General features: G+C 40.8%; 1 protein-coding gene across 1 annotated transcript in view; it reads left to right on the forward strand.

Moving 5' to 3' along the window:
- Positions 1–8,246: 8,246 nt before the first annotated feature.
- The window catches only part of cdh2 (cadherin 2, type 1, N-cadherin (neuronal)), a 56,825-nt gene continuing 44,052 nt past the window's right edge, over positions 8,247–21,019 (forward strand). The window contains exons 1-2 of the mRNA XM_017689288.2: positions 8,247–8,297; positions 12,378–12,489. Of these exons, the coding sequence (XP_017544777.1) occupies positions 8,247–8,297; positions 12,378–12,489 (163 nt within the window). The remainder of the gene's footprint in view (positions 8,298–12,377; positions 12,490–21,019) is intronic.

Raw genomic sequence — 21,019 nt, forward strand, 5'->3', positions numbered from 1 at the left:
CACAAGCGGGAGGCTATTATAAACTTAAGAAAATATTTAAAAGCATCTTTAAAGAAAACTTATTAGTAGTAGAATTGTACTTTGAAGAAAAGTTTAAAAAGAAATGGAGAAAATTCTTAAAATGTTTTTTGAAGAAAGAAGATGTGTCTTAGCTTTTTTTCTTAAGTACAAAGTTAAGAAAAGCACATATTTAAAAAGACGTTCATTCTTTCAGTCTTTCTCTCACTTTCATGAATCTAACCAATCCCCAGTGTGCAGGGCAGTTGGGTTATCCCCTGTACTATCCAACACCTTTGACACATTCAGTTACTACTCCCTTTACATTTTGAGCAAGTTATTAACCCATGACTGCTGACACAGTGTCTGATATTTGCTAAAAATGGTATCACATTCTTAAATATATGTTTTTAAAGAGAAATGTTCATGTTTTATTGGTGAGATGTGTGTCATGGTGATGTATGCATCTGTGTCAAGTTGGAGTTGACTAAGACAGAATCTCCTTTGGTAGCCGGAGTTGCACCTAAATAGGCACATGAGATGAATGAAGCTGTTGTAGCCCAATCCAATCTATTCTAATCTAGAACCTCTATTTTCAGAGCAAGGCTGGGATGAGATAAGCTGAGCCAAAGCAGATCTCAAACGATAGTAGAAACCTTATAAAACACATTTATTATACACACTTACTAATAAGGCAAAGGCTTCCGACAGCAGCGATATGCATCACAGTATTTAGTTTTTCATTTGCAAAACTGTTGGAGAGCTGCATCCATGAAGGGCTATGAAAATCTTCTGGTACAATGATTTGTCTTTAATTATATTGATTGGAAAAATACTCAAATTAAGAATAAACACAAGATAGAAATCAAACTATTGGCAAAAATCGATTAGAAATAATAACATAATGGACTGATCTCCAAACAGCTATTTGTTGCTTTAGAGTTTATATAATTATTACACATTGGCTGCTGTTGTTTACTTTATATGCTCTCTATAATTAATCTAAATCTATAATTCTTTTTCTTGCAGCACAAGAGGTTGTTCAGTGTTCAGAAAAGAGTATTGTGACATAATTTATCACAATAACAGTAACGTGTTGTCATGTCACTCACCCCAAACTAAAAATATAACTGTGTTTATTCACTGCCTGTACTAGGATTTTAAGGGCCACATATTCTCATTTAGAACGTAATGGAAAGTAGGCCTGGGCAGATATGTGGAATATATCGTCTTGTATCCAGTTATGTTCACGTAATGGTGTAAAATGCAGTTGGTGAATCTGATCCCTTTTCAGAAAAGCTACCTACAGCGGTTGCCCACATATATTTTTGTAGTGAACAAATGAATCTGGCAGACAAAACAAAGAGGAAATTTACAGCAGAGATTTAGATTACAATGCAGATAGATGGAAAGGACAAGGGAAAGCTGTAAGAGAATTGTGTGACCCCACTATGCTTAGCTCAGCACACACACACACACACACACACACACACACACACACACACACACAGCATGTGGTGCATCTCAAAGACTCAGTGGAAAACACACAGCGGCATGCTAATGAGATAAGTATAAAAGATAAGAGCCAGGCTTACTCATAACTTCCTCCTCCCTCAGGGAGCAATAGCAATAGGAGAGAGGGAGGGAGAGAAAGATAGAGAGAGAGAGAGAAAGAGAGAGAGAGAGTCAAGTTGACCCCACTTAGCTCCACCAGCTGAAAGCGTTCCTCTGTGAAGGCAGGGACCTACCTCCTATCTGTGTGCTTCACATCCTAAATTGTCCTGTGCGAACACACACACACACACACACACACACACACACACACACACACACACACGCGCACACACACACACACACACACACACACACACACACACACACACACACACACACACATTTGAATTCCTGTGTTTGTGAGGTATTGTTAGGAATTCACCAATATGGAATTTCTGCCTTGATATAATATCTGCTAATTAACACCTTGTTGTGCGTGACACTGCTAACAATAACAGTGGCCACTTACAATGATAGCAGTGGTGTTCCTGCCTGGATGGACATTCTGTCACAGGCAGCAGTGTTATCCATTATGCTCCATCTGAGGCAGTTAAAAACATAGATGTCTGCTGCTAGTGTCTGCGCATTGCAAATGTGAGCTTAAAATAAGATGATAAATGATCGACCATAATTGTAAACTGCAATTCCAGTATTGGACCAACAATAATTGGAACAATGAACTTCACGACCATATTATCTTTTACTAGCTACTGTGTCTGCATGTTGTTCAATTTAAAGCAAATATCATTTAAAAGTAGAAAAGTGTGAATTTATTGCTGTTTACAGTGTGAGTAGCCATGCTGATATGCCCTGATTTGGTGCCTTTTCGTTTTTCCTAGGTGGAGATCAACAATTCCCCGTTATGAGATTTAGTCAAATTTAGCATAATACATTGACCACACAGTAATCTTACGCTCATGCATATATATATATATATAATTGAAATTCACAAACCCTTTGTTTTGACAGCCCTTTTGTTTATAAATGTTTCCAAGTATTTTGGCCTCATCAAACTAATCTAAACAACCCTTGCCTTAGGTTAGTTACAGTTTCGTGCTACTAGTCTGCTACACTACACGCTAATGTTTATCAAAATCAGCATTCACAGTTTACAACCATGGTTAAATCCCATGGTGGGATCCATAGAAAATGAATATGAAAATGGTTTATTAATGACAGAATTGACCAATCACATTATGCTCAGCGTAACTCATGCATGATGTATAAATCATTTAAATAAAATCATTTAAAAAAAAAACAACATAAGTGGGTACAGACAAAAACGCATCTTTCAGTCAGAATATCCCCAGCTACACCACTGCTGAAGAGCAGCTAATTATCCCAGTAATGTTTTCCATCTTGGGGACATCAGGTCCCCACAAAGTCCTAAAAACATAGCCACCTGCTCACATACATACTCATGACAGAGGTAGAAAGAACAACTCTCACAACTACCATTAAGAAAGTGTAATGTACCAACTGACAATTCATCCATCAGTGCAGTACTCAGACACGTCCCCCACGTTCCCTCCTCAAGTCAATCCATCATTATGAGTTAAATTAATGAGGAGAATCCCCAGCTTGTTTTAAAACAATGCCTTAATGGCGTCACTGCTTGGACCCAACTGCACCATGGTATTAACAGTGACTAATGACTCAAAATACTTTCCTTATGCGAGACAGAGAGAGCGCAACATTTGCATTTTGCCTTTAATTCATTTAGCAGATGCTCTAATTTACCGTGACTCATAAGTCTGAAGGCATCCGGGGCACAGAAAAATATGGCTGGGGAGTGCTCCGGTTCAGCGCACAAGAAATACGGCCAAGGAGCGAAAAACAAATCATTTGTCTGAGTGTCTGAAGGGAGTGTGGAGCTCTAGCTGAAGAGATGAGCTCCAGCACTGTCCAATTTAGGAGGAGCAGGAGGAAGAGAGCTGACCATTACTGTGATGGTAATGTACTGTAGGAGTTGTGTACCGAAGCTATAAGGGAGGCTTTACGGGAGACTATAAAGTGCTTTGCTGTTTAGCAGTAAACAGTGCTGCTGGGTGATATAATGAGTGCTGTACCAGGACTGGTGTCACACTGTGATATTCTGTGATATTTGTATTGAGTTCAAGCCTGATAGATAACAAGTGCTTTATGCACAGTAATGTTCAATTGCAAAAAACAGCAGCCTCTCTGTTGGCAAACAGTTTGTCTTTGGTTGTTTGTATTCTATTTCATGGTCTACTTTACATGTGGCTTCCGAGATCTGGAAATAAGTGAGGAATTACACCAATTTTTCAACATTTCACACAGTGGTTTGATGTACGTTGATTTGTTGTAGAGAAACTGGTAAAAATCCCTCGGAATCAGGTGTTGTGATGTCTACATCCATTTTATTTATTATTTGAAATGATCAGTGAATCTACACCTGTCTGCTGAGTTTTAATAAATAATGTTGGTAACACTTTCTATGAATGTCATGTTTGTAAGCATCTATAAACACAAACTCATAACATGTTATAACACATTCATAAGGCATCATAAACATGGCTATACATATTTACAAAAATGCATTACACGTTATAACCATGGTTATTATGCTTTATGAATTGTTAACATAATACATTAAAAGTACTGTTCATAACAAGTTACAAGAGCTCATGAGCTGTATGTGTCTGGTCTAAGTAAAGTGAAGAGTACTGTACTAAAGCCTCCTCCAGTGTTAAGAGTGAGGCTTCAAGTTGAAGTATTTACAGAAGGACTTACTGAAACACTAAAACATTCAGAATAAAGCACATTACAGGATTCCAATATCAGATTTTAAACTAGTGCTGCCATCAGTGTTTTACCTAATGTGGGAAAGTGAATGTACACCACCGTTAGCTTGGCACTAACTTAACACTGCATATCCAATAGAATGCTAGCAGAAATTAGCATTACTGTAGTGTAGGGTGAAGGTTCTAGCACTTGGCATTAGAACCAGTGATGGAACAAATTACAATGACAGCACTCAACTGTCTCGCCTCTCCCTCTCCAGGCCTTCACTCCACAGTAACTTCAGGCTCAATGTGATGTCAGAGGGAGTTTGAGGGAGGAGCTTGTGGGTACTTGGTTTGCTGGGATGTAAAGCAACATTTAAAGTTAGAGTGCTGGTTAATTCAGTGTAATTCCATTTTATTAATAGCTATAATCATGTTTATGATGCCTTATGAATGCATTATAACATGTGATAATTGTGTTTATAGATGCTTACAAACGTCACATTCATAGAAAGTGTTACCGTAATGTTCATAATGGTAAATAGTGGTAAATCTAAATTTTTGGTTGGTACTGTTTTGCTTTACAATGCCTTGCATGTCTCTCTCCACCAGGCAAATATTTTAAAAATACACTTCAGGCCAAAAGCTTGTCTCAAAACGATCATAAAAACAATAACTCAGATATCAGGTAATCTATAAATCTACATTTTTATATAATAACTTTCTGTGGCATCTGGTTCCCATCACCACCACTGTAAACAATTCTGACTGACTCTCTTAGTTCCTCCATGAATGATATTTACATTTTACTTATTTAATTATGCAGAAATTCAGAATAAAAATAATTTAACTACAATGTCTCATTTATTATGTGCTTCGGACTGATTTGAAAGAACAGCACTAAATGCTAAACTAAATAAATATTAACTTTCCTTTCTGAAATTCTGGTTTCTATCTAATTAACTTTTACAATACTGTGTCTGTCTAAACATTTGGGCGCCTAAAGGGAAATCTTAACTAGGGCCATCGTCGCCCCTTCATTTGTATGAAAGCAGGAAAAAGAAATAAACACTTCATTAATTTTGATTAGTATAAAAAAAGTTTTAAAAAGTTAAACACAATACAACTACATTCATTTAACATGAAATAAATTACCTAGGAAATGTGCATCATTTCTTTGTTCTCAATTGTTTGAAAGCAAAGCCATCATTGATATGATATGAAATAGATTTCTGCCAAAATCAGGACTGACCCAAACAGTATATAAGATGGTGACCCCTGTGACCTGAGGGTTCTAAACAACTGCATATACCATTGAATATTGCCCAGCACTAGTAGTTAATATGTATTGCTCTGCTGTGATTCAAGAGTGATGACTCTGTTTAAATGTGTTCCTGTGATGTCCAGTCCTATCCCTTTGACTTATTCACTCCTGACCGCAGTCTGTAATAGTGTGCAGCTGGACACGACTGAAACATCAGAGGAAAAACCAATGAAAGGCTAATGTTGTGGCAGCGTGTTCTGAAGGGGTAATTGAAGATGTGCTCAGGTGAAATCTCTTTCTCTGCCTGTCTGTCTGTCTCTCTCTCTCTCTCTTTCTTTCTGTCTGTCTGTCTCTCTCTCTTTCCCTGTCTCTGCCCCCCTCTCCCTTTCTCTGTCTCTATCTGTCTTTCTCTCTCTCAGCGTCTGAGCCAACGTTTCTGACGTCACTCAGGCTGGCCCGACAGTGGACTCTGTGTGGGTTTGTGTGTGTATGTATTCATGTATTTGGTACTTTGTAGGGACCAAATGCTCCAAGGATCAAGCAAAAAAATGAACGTTTTCAAAGTGTGAGGATATGTTTCTGGTCTGTATGATGATTATTAACAAACATTCAATTGAGAACAAAGATCCAAAAAATCTGCAGTCATGACAGTGTAGTCACTGAGTGTCACACGAACAACAATGCAATGCACTTATGGAGTGTCGCGCCAATGACTACAAAGTGCAGTTATGGAGTGTCGCGCCAATGACTACCAAGTGCAGTTAGCCATCGTGCCAGTGACTACAGAGTGCAGTCAGTGACTGGGCCAGTAAGTATGAAGTGTTGCACCAATGACTACAGAGCACAGTTATCAAGTCAAGTCAAGTCAGTTTAAGAGGTTTTATTGTCATTCCATTTATATACAAGCACGCAGTGGAGCAAAAGTACATTCCTCCAGGACCACGATGCAACATGGAACAAAATAGAGAGCACACACAAAGTGCAAAAATGCAGACTTAAGTGTCACACTAAAGATTACGAGGCGCAGTTATCCAGCGTCTTTCCGATAACTACAGAATTCAGCTATCGAGTACTGTGAGAACAATAGTGGAGAGCAGTTGTTGAGTGTTGCACAAATGACAACTGAGAGTCATGCATGCACAACAACGGAGTGCAGTAATCGGGTGTCCTGCAAACATGAGCTATTTGCAATAAAACAAATGTCGAAATACTATACATATGATCTGCTTCTGTTGCCATGGCACATGGCTTTGCTTTGGCCTAATTAACCAGCAATGATCAGAGTACAGCGCTGGCCAGCCTTCTAAACTAGGAGCATGACAGCATGGATCAAAACAAATTTAAATATTAATGTGTTCATAATGAAGTTTAGAGCAGAATGGATTGCATCTCAATACAGAACAAATACGTGTAATTATTTTAGAATTTTTCTAGCCCACAATTTCGCTAATGTGTGCCCGTGCATATTTCATTCATTTATCATGGTGTGCCTTTGCAGACTGCTGAGTAAAAGTGGACTGAAGGCTTGCGTCTTATTTCACTTCATAGAATATTTGGCTGTTTGCAGGGCCCATGCTACATGTGGATCCTAGCATGACAAAGTTTGGGAACGCTTGATAGCATTAAAAAGGCCTCTGCTATTGTTACAAACTTGACATCATAGTAATAGAAGAACCGTCTTTGGTGCTATACAGAACCATAGGCAACACGTTCTCCATCAATCCACAGAACCAGTTTACAATGCAAAGAGCTATTTAAGCATGAAATGGTTCCAGAACTCATGGTCCTACATGGAACCATTATCTTTACAAAGGAACCCTCGAAGAGCCATATTTAGTGGCGTTTAGCCGCGGCAGTACAGAAGACAATGGGAATGGACCACAAAGACAGAAATACAATCCTGTGGGTGTGCGTGTGTGTGAGTGTGGATGCTGGCCGGCCGGTAATGATGAGCAGATGGTGGAGCGCGCTGATGACCGGACACTCTCTCAGAGCGCGCGGGACATCTGCTCTGTAGACACACACACAGACACACAAGTTGCTGAGGTGGTCGCTCCTCGAGCCAGCGCGATAAAGAGGGTACCTGGGCTGACGTCTGTCACCACTGTCCATTCGCAGTGTCCAGTCACAGAAGGAAGCTGCTCTGCCTCGCGCTCGGCAGAGGTTTTATCCTCACTGCTTTGCCTCGTTGGACATTGCCTTTCACGCTCACGCCGTTGGAAGTGCCCCTGCATGTTGGAGGCGCTTTACTACTTCAGAGCCTGCAAATCTCCCAGACGATTAGGAAGCATTAAAAGGAGGAGGAGGAGGAGGTGGAGAAGGAGGGCTGGGTGGGGTTGAAGAAAGAAGATTTTCCTTTTGTTGCGCTGAGGGAGGCGCCGTCTGTCACTCCTCCTCACACCGACTTCCGGAGAGGGCTCGCGGACGCGGAGACCCGCTGAGCAGAGAGAAGCGCTGTTGTACCTCCACTCGCCTCCGCCAGAGGGAGACACTGAGGCGGCGCTGCTTGTCTCAGTTGAGGTGAACGAGCGGCAGCGGCGGCGCCAGCAGCAGACCGCGAGAAGCGAGCCAACGAGAAGGAGAGAGAGAGAGAGAGCGCAGAGTCGCTGCATGCAGCCTCAAGGAACGCTATAACCAATCTTTTTTAACCGAGCAGCTCGTTCGCGGAGGGCGGAATTTAAACCATGGACCGGAGAGGAGGTGCGATGCTGCTGGCGCTCCTCGCCGCTTTGCAGGTAAAGAAAGCGGTTTGGGATTGGACTGTGTATCGCGGGCTCGCTGTGCGGTGCTTAGCGACGATGCAAATGCGTGTTGAGTGTCGAGGCTGAAGTTATTCGAACGTTCCGGTCCACCTTAAATGGTGCAGCAGTTACATGCTGGCTCCTGTACTGTGTAAGCGCTGCGCCATTTAAGGTGGACCGGAACGCTCGAATGCGAAGCGGGCTGCAGCTCTGCTGTTTGAGTGAACGTCGTTTACAGTGTGCTCGGAATTAGCATCAGTGCTGTGTGGATGTGTGTCTTCGGCTGGAGAGCTCCTAGCTTAGCCCGCCGTGGTGTGAGTGGTGAGGGTCCTGAAACAGGGCGATGCTGACTCGCCGTGCCTCACACTAGCGGTTTCCTCACATGGGATTTAAAGCCATGTATTTGGCTTAAACATGCGGCGCGTCAACTTAATAGCAGTGCTCATGTGTTTTCCGTCTAGGGACTGTGGTAAAATTACCTACTTTACGCTGTTTGGACTGGGTTGTTGTTAAATGTCCGTGCTGGCGGGGTCCAAAGCTTTGACCGTCCCGTGCTGAGGGGGTTGGGGGATGGGGGGTGGCAGTTAGCGATGGATGCGGATTTTCAAACCTCGGCTTTTGGCGTTCAGACGCGAAAGTTGCCCCAGCGGGGTGTTAACAACGCAGAGCCGTGAAACAGTACAGCAGAAGAGCCGGGCGGAGCGGACGCAGGATGGGTGCGAGGGTCCGTCCCGCAGAAAATAAACTGAGCAGAGGCGGGGGGGCTGTGTGCATAAGCCTAATGTGAAAATGTCCCTCAAAGCTGAATGGGTGCTCAGAGAAACGAGGCGTGCCGGTGGCTTTGAGCTCCATTGCTCTCTGGATTGGTGACTTAGTCAGGATCGTGAGGGAGCACAAAGTCTACACGGTACTGTGGCCGCTCCGTTTGGCCTCATGTTCCCAGCCAGGTTGGACAGAGAGCTGTGGACACTCTTAGGTTATCTGTGTAGGAAGGTGCGTGCAGTACTGCAGACCGTGTCGTCTCTGCGGGGGCTTGAGTGTTTAAATGGCCAGGTCAGTCAGAGGAGGATCTCAGGATTGAGTTTGGCATGAAAGCAGTTCTGGCTTTTTGGGGTTTAAATACTTTGAACTGAATTTAAATATATGTATGAAGTGTATAGGTGTAGCAAAGCAGCATATGGTTACAGATGGGGAATACCTCAACACTGCAACTCTCCCTCTCTCTCTCTCTCTCTCTCTATATATATATATATATATGTATATATACATATATACATAGGTGTAGCAAAGCAGTGAAAATGTCCCAATCTATCTATCTATCTATCTATCTATCTATCTATATATATATATATATACACATAGGTGTAGCAAAGCAGTGAAAATGTCCCAATACCACTGCAACTCATTGTAATAGTCTCAATAATACTGTAATTATGAATATTGCCTGTTCTGATATTCAGTACTAAAGCATACCGTCATATTTGGCACGTAATGCTGTTATCGTGGACACATCATAATATCATCATTGCATATAAGTCACAAGTGGCAGTTTCACCAGCAATTTTTGCGCAACAGCTCTGATTTCACATGGTCCCATGACCCTGTCACATTGTTATCTCATGCTTTATTTGATATTTGTACAGCTGTTTTATGTTTATTCACAGCTGACAGTAAAGGTTGCAGTGCTGTCTTTTCATACTCAGTGTGCAGTCTAAAGTACCAAGGCTAATCTTGGCTTGAAAAAATAATCTAGGGAGATCCAAAGGCATGATGCCCATGAGGACTGCTGCAAAATATGTCTGAGCCATCAGGGCAGTTTTTTTACAAGGTGAAAATCCACTAATTGTATAACCACCAACACATTATTGCTATTAAAATGGCAATAAAGTGTCCTGATATTGTAAAACTGTAATAAAATGTTCAGTAATTATCATGATATTACATTTCTATATCACCTCATGCGTAGTGTGTAACAGCTCTACGCTCTGCCCCATGCTTGTTTAAACCCCCCTGATAATGATGAGGTTGGGGGTTGTTTACCCATGATGCTCTCTCACTGAGGGTCGGGACTCCTCTTGTCGCTTCCACACACAGATCTAGTGTTTAGAAACACGCTTCACGGCTACGGGATGTGTTCTGATGTCCCGCTCTTCTCCGAGTTTCATCCAGGTCCTCTTCCCTCTTGTTTCCTCCTCTCTAAACTCTGGTGTCAGCGGGAACCAGCGCATGAGGCTCCATCTCAGCCCGTTCCCTCCATCTGCACAGATATTTGATACGCAGTGACAGCACGCTGCTGAGCAACTGCTGACATTACAGTTTAAGTGCAGATTTCTAACCAATGCGTCCGTTCAGAACTCTCTCGTGCACTTACGGCCGCTTCCCTCTGACTGATATTATGGGGCACGACAAGTTGGCGACATCACAGGAAAACAACAACAACAAAAAAAACAGACACCTGCAGTAACGACCAGGCTTGTGTTTTTAATGAACGTGTCTGTGGAAATCAAAGCAAGTGGGGTCTATCAGGTGGTTGTGTGTAAGAGAGAGAGTTAACAGGTCACTCAAGCACCCTTTGAGGTAACAAGTAATTAACATGTTTGGTGAATCGGCCGTCTCATTAACAAACAAGGCCAGTCGTCTCCTCTCTGCCTCTGATCTCGCTCCAAAAACAAAGAGGCCAGTTCACAGCGGACATCAGGAACCCAATACTGGCTGCCTTTGATCTTTTAATTCACCTCGCGAAAGCCAAATCTACCCGTTTGCCCACACCAGGGGACAGAGGGTGTGTGTCACGCTGCATCTGAGCTAGATCTTACAGTACAGCGTTAGTCAGTTATACTGGTATGTAACAGGCTGGGGAGGGGAGTGGGGCGTAGATATAGGACTTGAGAAGACATATTGTTTTCTTTGTTTAGTTCTATACGTCCTGACCAATGGCTTCATTTGCTGTCAGGACCACCTCTTGCTTCCCAAAGCATTTTTTGTACCTTTAACTTTAAGTGCTTCATTTAGTAGATCCTTATTTAACTTACACAGACCCTCAACAACTAAATATAATATCAGTGTTTTAGTATAGCAAGAAATGTGCAGGTATATTTTTCCACACCGCCATAGTTCAGTCCTAGAAGTTGGTTGCATTTTCTGCTTTTTCTCATCATCCAATTTATTCCAAGATTGGACTTAGCAGTCCATAGTTGAAACCCTTTAGTTTTAGGATTGGAAGGCTACAAGAGCTTAAGTGTCAGTAGGGTGCTAAAAAGTAAACAGAGGACAAATTAAACATTGATGGATTTGAAATTGTATTAAGCATTGGAGGCTTTTGTGTCCTTTTCTGTTAAATTTATGCTTTTTTAACACTTAAAATTCATAAACCTGTGCATAAAGGCTGGTTTGAGTGGGGATTAAGTAAAGAAAAGGGTGGTCTCTGACTGGTACACTACAATATATAAATATTATCCATATGGGAGGTGTATGAACTCACATGGTATAAAAACAGACGTGTGTGTGCATTAAGCACTTCTCCAGACCTGGTCTTTAAAGCCAGACCGTGTGTTCGATGGTCAGCTCGGCTTGCCTAATGTCTCGCCCTTCTGACCTCATCAGTCTAATTACACCCACTCCAAAACAACAGATGCTTCAGTGCCGCAGGGGGGAAGAAGAAGAAGGGGGGGGTGATGAGAGAGGAGAACGGCAGGCCTTCAGGGAACACAACACTCATGAGACACACTGAATAATTCAGGTAGATGAGAGAAGGTTATTAATACTTTTTTTTTCCAGATCAGTTGATAACCAGCCAGTGTCACTACACACTGAAATGTACCCTCAGTGGTCATGAAGAACTGATGTGGGCTTTCTCTATGTTAAGGGCTAATCCTGCTGTTTCACTTAGTAAGAGAAGCACCGTACATTGTTTTCATCATATACAGTAATCAGCTTCAGTCAGTGTGTCCGTAGATGAATCATCTGACCTCTGTGTCCAGAGGGGCCCGTGAGATGTTAGCCTTGCCATGTGCTACTGTTTATTAATGCTAGTTAATGGCAGTGATGAAGCAGTGTGCTTTGGCTGTTTGGCAGGTGGTGGTGGTGCAGGGCAGAGAGGCCATGGTGTGCCAGCCAGCCTTCACCCAGCAAGAGTACAGCGTCATCGTCAGTGATGTCATCGCCGGGGGACAGGCTCTGCTCAAAGGTAAGGAAGGATGTCATTCGTAATGTTTACCCAAAGGCTGTGTTTGAAATGGTCCCCTGATCACTGTTGCTTCATGAGCACCACACAGAACACTAATACATTAAAACGCACTTCAGATGCATAAATCCAATTCAAAAACCAAAGCCATATCGTCTGATTTAAATATGTAAACAATGCACAAGGAATTGCATTGATAGGATGATTCATTGGACTGGATTATAGTGACTGAGTGTTAATGTAGGGTGTAAGCCGGACCTATTATAGAGAACAAATTCATGATTATACAGTTTCATATAAACGATTTTGTATACAGTGTTACGCAGGTTCACTCATCACTCTGATAGCTGATGTCTAATGCATACAGTACAGTGCATTATGCATAGAAGTGGATATTTGGCAAAAACAGATTATCTTGATACTTAGAGATGTTTTCATTATACATGAAATGCTTCACAATATTTAGTGTTTCTGAGGTTTGATAAGACAGGATGCACCAGCAGTGCCTCATAATAAAAAATACCATGAAAATTTCTGAGTAAAATATTCCAAAACACAGGAATACTTAGCCTCTCTGTGTAAGGAAGCATGCATTTGTATACTTTAAGTATTGAAGATAACCACTATAAGCTCAGAAAAGATGTAGTTAAAGGCAGTACGATAAAATATATTGCCCATTCAAATTATTGGCATTTTGTATTTGATACACACTTTAAAAAGATGGTTCTTTAAGGGTTCTACAGTAAAGAAAATGGTTCTATATAGAACCTAGATCACCCAAAGAACCCTTTTACGTGATTAAATTGTTCTTTGTGTCATGAAAGCATTCATCACATTGATGTAGATGTGCTGTAGGTAGATGGTTCTAAAAAGAACCTTTTTTTTGTAAATGGCTCTATATAGGAAATATAACAAGAGTTCTACAGTGCCAAGCTTGACACCGTGACCCATTTTGGTGCTATGTAGAACCCTTTTCAAAAAGTTTGTATGTAGAACCCACATACAACACATTCTCCATCAATCTAAAGAACTCTTTCTAACCTTAACTCTTTAATCATGTGAAGAGTTCTTTGCGTGTTCATAGTTCTAGATAGAACCATTTTCTTTACTAAAGAACAAAGAAATGTCTTTTGTAAGAGTGAAGCAGAAAAAAAATCATCATTTGGTTCAGTATGATACGATGGTGCTCTGATTTGATGCATTTTCCAAAACAACAAAACTAATGAATGCCTGAAAGTCTGCCTGATGTTAAAATGTTAATGTTTCCATTTGAAGTGTTTTACAGCATTCAGCATTACAATATTTTAAAGTAATGTGCTAGCCACAAGCTAATATATCAGCCTCGAGCTGTTATACATTATGAAGAGTGTGTTTTGCCAGCCTGCTCTCTATTTTGACCTAAAAATAAGCTATATTTTCAGAGGAGGGAGATTTTGCCCTTATTATTGCTTTGCTTGCTTATTTTTTATTGTACATACTGCAGTATAAGCATTATGAACCTTTATTTGCTCTAGTCTGAATGTATTGTTCAATACCTGTGTGTGTGTTGATTTATTGAGGATGGAATATTGCAGGAGTCTGTCTTTCAAGCTGCGTCTCCACTAGCTGCCGGTGGGAAAAGAGTGCATGTGGGGGAGGGGGCTTGTTTTTTTTGTGTGAAAAGCAGGGAGGGGGATGGTTGAAGTGAGGGGTTTGTGTTTAACAGAGGGGTGTTTATGGGCGAGGGTAGCCGGAGCGGTGGTCCTTGTTTAGAATCAACGTCTGTATATTGTGAATAGTGTGAAATATTTGCGGTTTGAAAAGTGCTGCTGGGTTTTCACAGACGGATGAAACATCCTGTAGTCGATGGCATTGATTAGAGCAGCCCATATCCATGCAGTGGATCAATAGCATGAATCCAGTCCCCTCCACCTTATCCATATGGCCAGTTAGGCCTAATCACAGTCCAGAGATCCAGAGGAGCTGACTTCAGCAGGGTGGACACACACGGATGTGTGGATTCAGCAGTTAGATTTGACCTGTGATACCTTCTATCACATGCATTCACAACGAACACTGGAAACAATAAGTCATAAACCACCCCCTCTTCCCCATTTACATCAGACTCATACTGAAAGTAACTTCAGGTTAAAGATTGACCTGTGAGGGAGGAGAGGGAGCACTGAAAAAAAGAAGCTGCTTGGAATTAGCATGATTCAACTGTGTTTTTTTCAGTGTAGAGAAACTGGCTTAGAATTGTTCACAGTGGTAGTGATTGGAACTAGGGGTGCCAGTATATTTGCAAATATAGCCATTTTCTTTGTCCTAAAAAATGACTCATCAACACGTGTCTCCTGAGTGTTTATATGGAATTATAATGCTGGTAAAATAGTACAAAATAAAAAAGTGGTCTTTGAGGGCTATTGAGCCTTACAAAGCCCCGCATGTGCCTCTCTACCTGAATGTATTTAAAAATCTAATGACGGATCAACAATGTCTCAGGCATCAAGTCATGTACTCATAACCATTCATAAACATCATACGTTCCTCTGAGAAAAGTTTCAGAGGAATTAAACACAGAAAAAATGGCTTAAATAGAATTTAGCATGTCAACACATCAATTTTGTCTTTCTTATTTCTGTATGATTCAGTCATTATATGTATAGAAGGTCATTCTGAGTGGTTTGATGTGAAAATGCGCTCTTCTAGAGACACTTATGAGTCAGAATCGTTCACAGTGGTAGTGATGGGAACCAGATGTCTGAAGTGTTTAATGCCTCAGAGCTCCCTCAGAGGAAGTTATTACACCAAATGGTTATGAAGTCATGGCCTGATGCCTGAGACATTGTTTTACAAGAATTTTGAGGTTATGTTTCAAAGTAGATAAAAAAATATTACCAGAGGACTACATGCAGGGCATTGTAGGGAAAATAATCCCAGAAGAAAACTTTTGTTTGTGTTATTTTACCACTATCGTCATTACAGAAGACACGTTCTGACTGGCTGCTCTGGAGAGCAAATAAATGACTATACTTGCAAATACAACAGAAACCCTGGTTCCTATCACCATCACTGTACAGGAATCTGAGTCTGTAATTTTCTTTATAAGGAACCACTTCACATCAAATGAATCCACACTGAATGACTTAGTTTACATTAACAACAGCGACAGAATTATACAGAAGAGCAATTCTTCTTTAACTTACTTCTGGTAGGGATTGAGTTGATGTTCTACATTTGATTCATTTGAAACAGACTGGATGAACTGTATTGAAAGCAGCTTTTGTTTTTAATGAGGGCGTGCACTTCTTTTTTGTGCTAGATCTCTGCGAACAGTGGACACTGCTGTGTCATGTTTGTGTATTTATTTTCCTAACTTATTCATGGACTGCTAGCAATGTGTAAGAACAGAACAGGCGTTAGGTATCTGCTACAGGGCATTCTCCCCTGTACTGTGGGAACACGCAGATAGGTACCACACGCACATCCACACACCCACATGCAGATGCGCACACTGACCTGAAGCAGTTAAAACAAAACAGACAACCCCGGCTTTAGATTTCACACCAGGAGTCTACATTTCACAGCCTGAGGGCAGGTTCCAATTCTCATCATATGTGTCTGTGAGTGTGTGTGTGTGAGCGTGTGTGTGCGACTGGTTAAACCTTATCCACAAAGAGAAGCTACTTGATATCAGTGTTGACTCACGCATTAGCTTCCTGTGTTGTTCAGAAGGAAAGCTGACCCGCTGTGACCCCCTCTCATGCGCAGTGACTAAAGCTCTTATTTTATTTGCATTCCCATCACCTTCATTCAGACTCCTGTCTTATGTTGAGTCACTGTTAATACTATTATTAACAGTCCTTTTTTGGCTAATGGAGGCCAGGACACCTCGTTCTTTTCATTCATCACTCTCTCTTTCTCTTTCGTGCCTGGGGGGGTGTGGTGGTGGTGGTGGGGGGGGGGTTGACCCCTGTATGCGGATTAGCAAGAGGCTCTTGTCTAACATGAGGAGGATGTTTTGTTTCACTAACACTCATTCATCACCTCCTTTTTTAAGCAAATGACTCAAGGATGAAAACTTTCACCTCTCCCCCGCTCCCCCTCTTCCCCTTTCTTTCCCTTTTTGTTTCAGCTAGAGGGGAGAAAGTACAGTCAGTGTGATGAACAGTACAGGAATCTGCTTGTGAAGCACTGGTAAAAGAAGGAGGTTCTTCCAGGTTCTTTAGTAAAGGAAGTGTTTTTATATAGCTCTACGACAACTTCAAGCATCGCTTGAGTGATTAACTGGTTTTGTGCAGTTCGGAAAGTTGGTCTTCGTATGTGGGCCATTGTGATTATGCACCCGGCTCGACAAGGAAATGACAGTCAATCATAATAGTCAGTTATCAGCCCTATTATTATTGGTATTGTTGTTCATGTCCATGATGGACAACCTGTTGTAGACAGTTCGTTAAAGGGCCCATATCCTTTTATTTTATTTTAAAATGTTCTGCTCAAATCTTTCTATTGTTACTAGAAAACCTTGTATCTCCACTTTTATTTTTATTTTTTCATTTTTTTCAGCTTATTGTGAAGACTCCATCTGCTTTTTGCACTGTCTTAAAATTTCAAGATGAACAGACCAGTAGAAATGGTCTAAAATTACTCAGGAAAAAAAAAAACTCTTGTTACATGAACTTCCACTGTGAGTTAGAAATGCTTTTTACCTTTTCCTGAAAAGTTACAGTTTTTTGAGATACTGCGTTTTGTCCCGACAGAGATGATATGATCTGTGGTCTGTGGAGCAAAACATCATCCTATAAAAACCTACTGTATATTGGGAACATTTAAAGAGGTTTAATAGGTATCTGCAGCTAGTGTAGTCTTTTGTTTTATATAAACAATTTGTTTTTGTTTTAAAATACAATTGAATCATTCAAGTGCCTAATTTGTTGTAGTAGTTTTGCCGTATTTTGAATAAACATTAGCCATTTGGGATCATGGCTAACTTTTAAGTGAAAATGGAACACTGATTTGTTGAGATTTTTTAACGTGACCCATTTAGTGCTCGAGCTTGACACCTCTGCCTTACATAGAAACAGTGGGCACTTGTTGCTGTGCATTTAAAACATTTATAGGTAAATGTCATCTGTTCTGATTGGCTTGCCTGTATTGTGGCTCATTGAAAGAGCAGTTTGGTCTGAAACACTCATCACTGGTGGGGCAGTCGTGGGCTGGAGGTTAGAGAACAGGGCCAACAGCACATGACTGAGATTCCCTTGAGCAAGACACCTAACCCCCAATTGCTCCCCGGGTGCCGTGGATAGGGTTGCCCATCTGGGCAAGTGTGCTCAGTGCCCCCTAGTGTGTGTGACTATTCACTAGTGTGTATGTGGTGTTTCACTTCACAGATGGGTTAAATGCAGAGGTGGAATTTCCCCATATGTGGGATTAATAAAGTGTCACTTAACTCTTGGTGAATATGTGTTGGTTTCTGTGACATCACAAATACGTTGAATTCAAAACATGCCTAATTTCCATATATGAATGCTTTCTTTACATACATCGGAACGTTAAATTTTCTGTGAAATAAACCCTTTAAAGAACACCATAGTACAAGTCATAGAACCTTTTTTGGTATTATATAGAAACCTTTATCACAGATGGACAACTTCCAGTGAATCTGAACTTTAATTCTTTTTTAATGCTCTTCCTACTTCCTCTCTGACAAGGGTTTGTTTTATTTTTTACATTTTCTTTCTCATATCCTCTTTTTTTTGTGTGTGTTTGCAAGCAAGGCAGCACTGGAGTTATGAAACTCTTTTAACGTACAGGTTTGTCATTTGCTTTGATTTTCTCTTTTTTTCTTCTCGGGGAAGTTCAAAACAGACTCTTTTGAGCACCCAATCCTTATATTGTGTTTGCTTTTGTGTGCGTGTGATATCTGTTCTGCCTTGACGGGGCTCGTGTTGACTCGTTTGATCTGTGAGGAGGGAAAGAAGAATGTGATCAGAAGGAGATGTGGTAGGTGAAAGGTGATTACATCATTGGGTAGAACACACACATAGTGCAACTGTACACACACACACACACACACACACACACACACACAGAACTGTTCTGTTCTAAAGCTGTGTGTTTGATCACTTCCGATCAGAGGACGCGGAAGGGAACTTCAAGCTCCACTGTTTTCATTAACGAGTGAAACCGGCGCTAATGTGTCTACACAGTGCAAGAGAGCTTTCGAGAGAGTTAGAGAGATAGAGAGACATGGAGAAAAAGCAAGGGACGGAGAAACAGAGGGTCTTTTTTTATGTGCCTGGGACATGGGCACTGGCAGCCAGTGAGATTGTCCAATCAGAGCGCAGCGCTGAGGTCATCAGCATGTGGTTCAGTGCTCCTCTATGGGCTGACTGAACTGGAATTAAAGGATGGTTACGGGAACACAGAAAAGTGTGCGAGAGCGTGCGTGTGTATGTGTCGGGAGAAAAACAGAGGAGGGGATATTCTGGGAACTTTGTTGTCTTTGTTCTGTTCATTTTTTAAATGTTAATATGAACTCCTGAGTTCAACCCCTAATTAACATGTTTTGAATGAATGAACAAATGTGTAATTGTCTTTTTGAAGTCTGTGCTTTAGTGCACGGCTGATTGTGAGTTGTGTTCTTTTTGCATAGTTACTTAGTCACTGTAATAATTGGAGTGACAAAAGCCTTTTACCGGAATGGCGGATTAGCACTAATGTAACACAGTGCTTAAAAGTCCTCTAGGCAGATTTAGGGGACCTTTAAGAAACTTTTATGTCATCGTTTTGAAGATAGAAAATAACATATAATTTGGAAATGACATATTTCAAGATGGGAAATAACATTTAAGGACAAAAGTGAATCCAAACACTCTCACAGCGTTTGAGGTTAAGGTGAAATGGAAATAGTTATGCATTTTCCTTCCATAATGTGATGTATTTCCAAGTGAAACATGCAGTCAAGGAGAGTCTAGCTGAGACTGTTAGCTGGGTGATCAGTGGAGCTGGTGGGATGTGGAGGTGAAACATGATATTAATAGTTGGTGTTTTTTCCCAGTGCTTGCTGGTATACAGTGACAAAACTCAAAATATATTTCAGAGCTGAAAAGGTCATTTTTGATGGAAGATTTTGGGAAAACAAGAACAAGATGATGAGTCAGGTTAACTTTTTGGAATCATGTCTACTAAACTCCTTCATAAAAGTCTGCCAAAGAATATGCACAGCCACCTGATGAAGGACTACAAGGTGTAAACCTGTACCACCGTCCCGTTCTTCAGGGACAAATCCTACTTCTTTTTCCCTTTTTTCACTAAAGCTGTATAAGTACAATGTGATATACCATAAACGTTAGTGATGCTGCTGTGTGCTCTGCCAAAGAACAGACCCCCCCCCCCCCAAGCTACCCCCAAAAAGAAAGAAAAGGGAAAAAAAGAGGAAAAAGAAAAAGTTAGGGAAGTTTCCCTTCCACTCCACCTCAAGTGTTCACAGACATGCCAGTATGAGACAAAAAGGCAAAATTCTAAATTTGGTTTAGTATAATGTGATGTTTCGATTAGATAACATTTTCTATACAGCAAAAACAAAGTACCAGAAAATGGAGTTTATAATACAACATTTCCATTTTCAGTTAATTAGTGTATTCACTGTTATAAAAGTACATTTGAAACAAAAGCTGTTTTATAGTGCCCCGATCTAACACTCTAGCTGTAAGCTAATATTTTAGCCTGAAGATAACGAAATAGCGACAGTCCCAATGCATTATGATACAGTATGCTGCAGTACAAAGCTGTGAAGAGGGCTACTGAGCTACAACATGTAACTGCATGCAAAAGCTTGAACAGCCCCGTCAAATCGCACGTTTTGTTGATTTTTTTTTGTTGTGAAAATAAGTTGATGCACCCTGTACAAAGAACTCACTTAAATATGGAACCTTTCTGTTCATTTTAGTACACAATTTACATGCTGACCTTAATATATTGGAAAAATTCTAGCATAAAATATTAAATGTGCTATAGGCCACATTTTATGTTCTATTTTCCGCAATACGTTAAATTCAGTAAATAAGCAGTAACATTGCATTAAAATGTGCATACGGCTGTTCACTGTAGGGGATGTGTCCTTACTTTCACTTCAACAATCAACAAAACGTTTGACCTGGGGTGTCCAGTCTTTTGCATACCACTGTATATCATGCATGCTTCTCAAAATGTGTACACACACATCTGTTTGAGTCTGCCTGCCTTGTTTTGCAGTAGACTAGCATGTATTACTTTGAAGAGGTACAGTATGGACGTTAAAACATTGTTTTTGTAAGCAGTTGTGCAGTTGTTTGGTTTAGTCTGGTGGTTCCATCTGCAGAATGTAACTGTAAAAAATCCAGACTTTAAAACAAAAGAGAGCAGGCCGACAAAGCACATCTCCTTAATTATTTAATTGCTAGCAGGAAGAGCCATGCATAATTAAGAGTTGTGTAGATAGGAGAACTATTAAACTACGGAGAATACAGCCGCTAAAACGACAACAAAACTGAATGCGAAAGCTTTTATT

Source organism: Pygocentrus nattereri, chromosome 4 (genome assembly GCF_015220715.1).
Source record: "Pygocentrus nattereri isolate fPygNat1 chromosome 4, fPygNat1.pri, whole genome shotgun sequence".
NCBI lineage: Eukaryota > Metazoa > Chordata > Actinopteri > Characiformes > Serrasalmidae > Pygocentrus > Pygocentrus nattereri.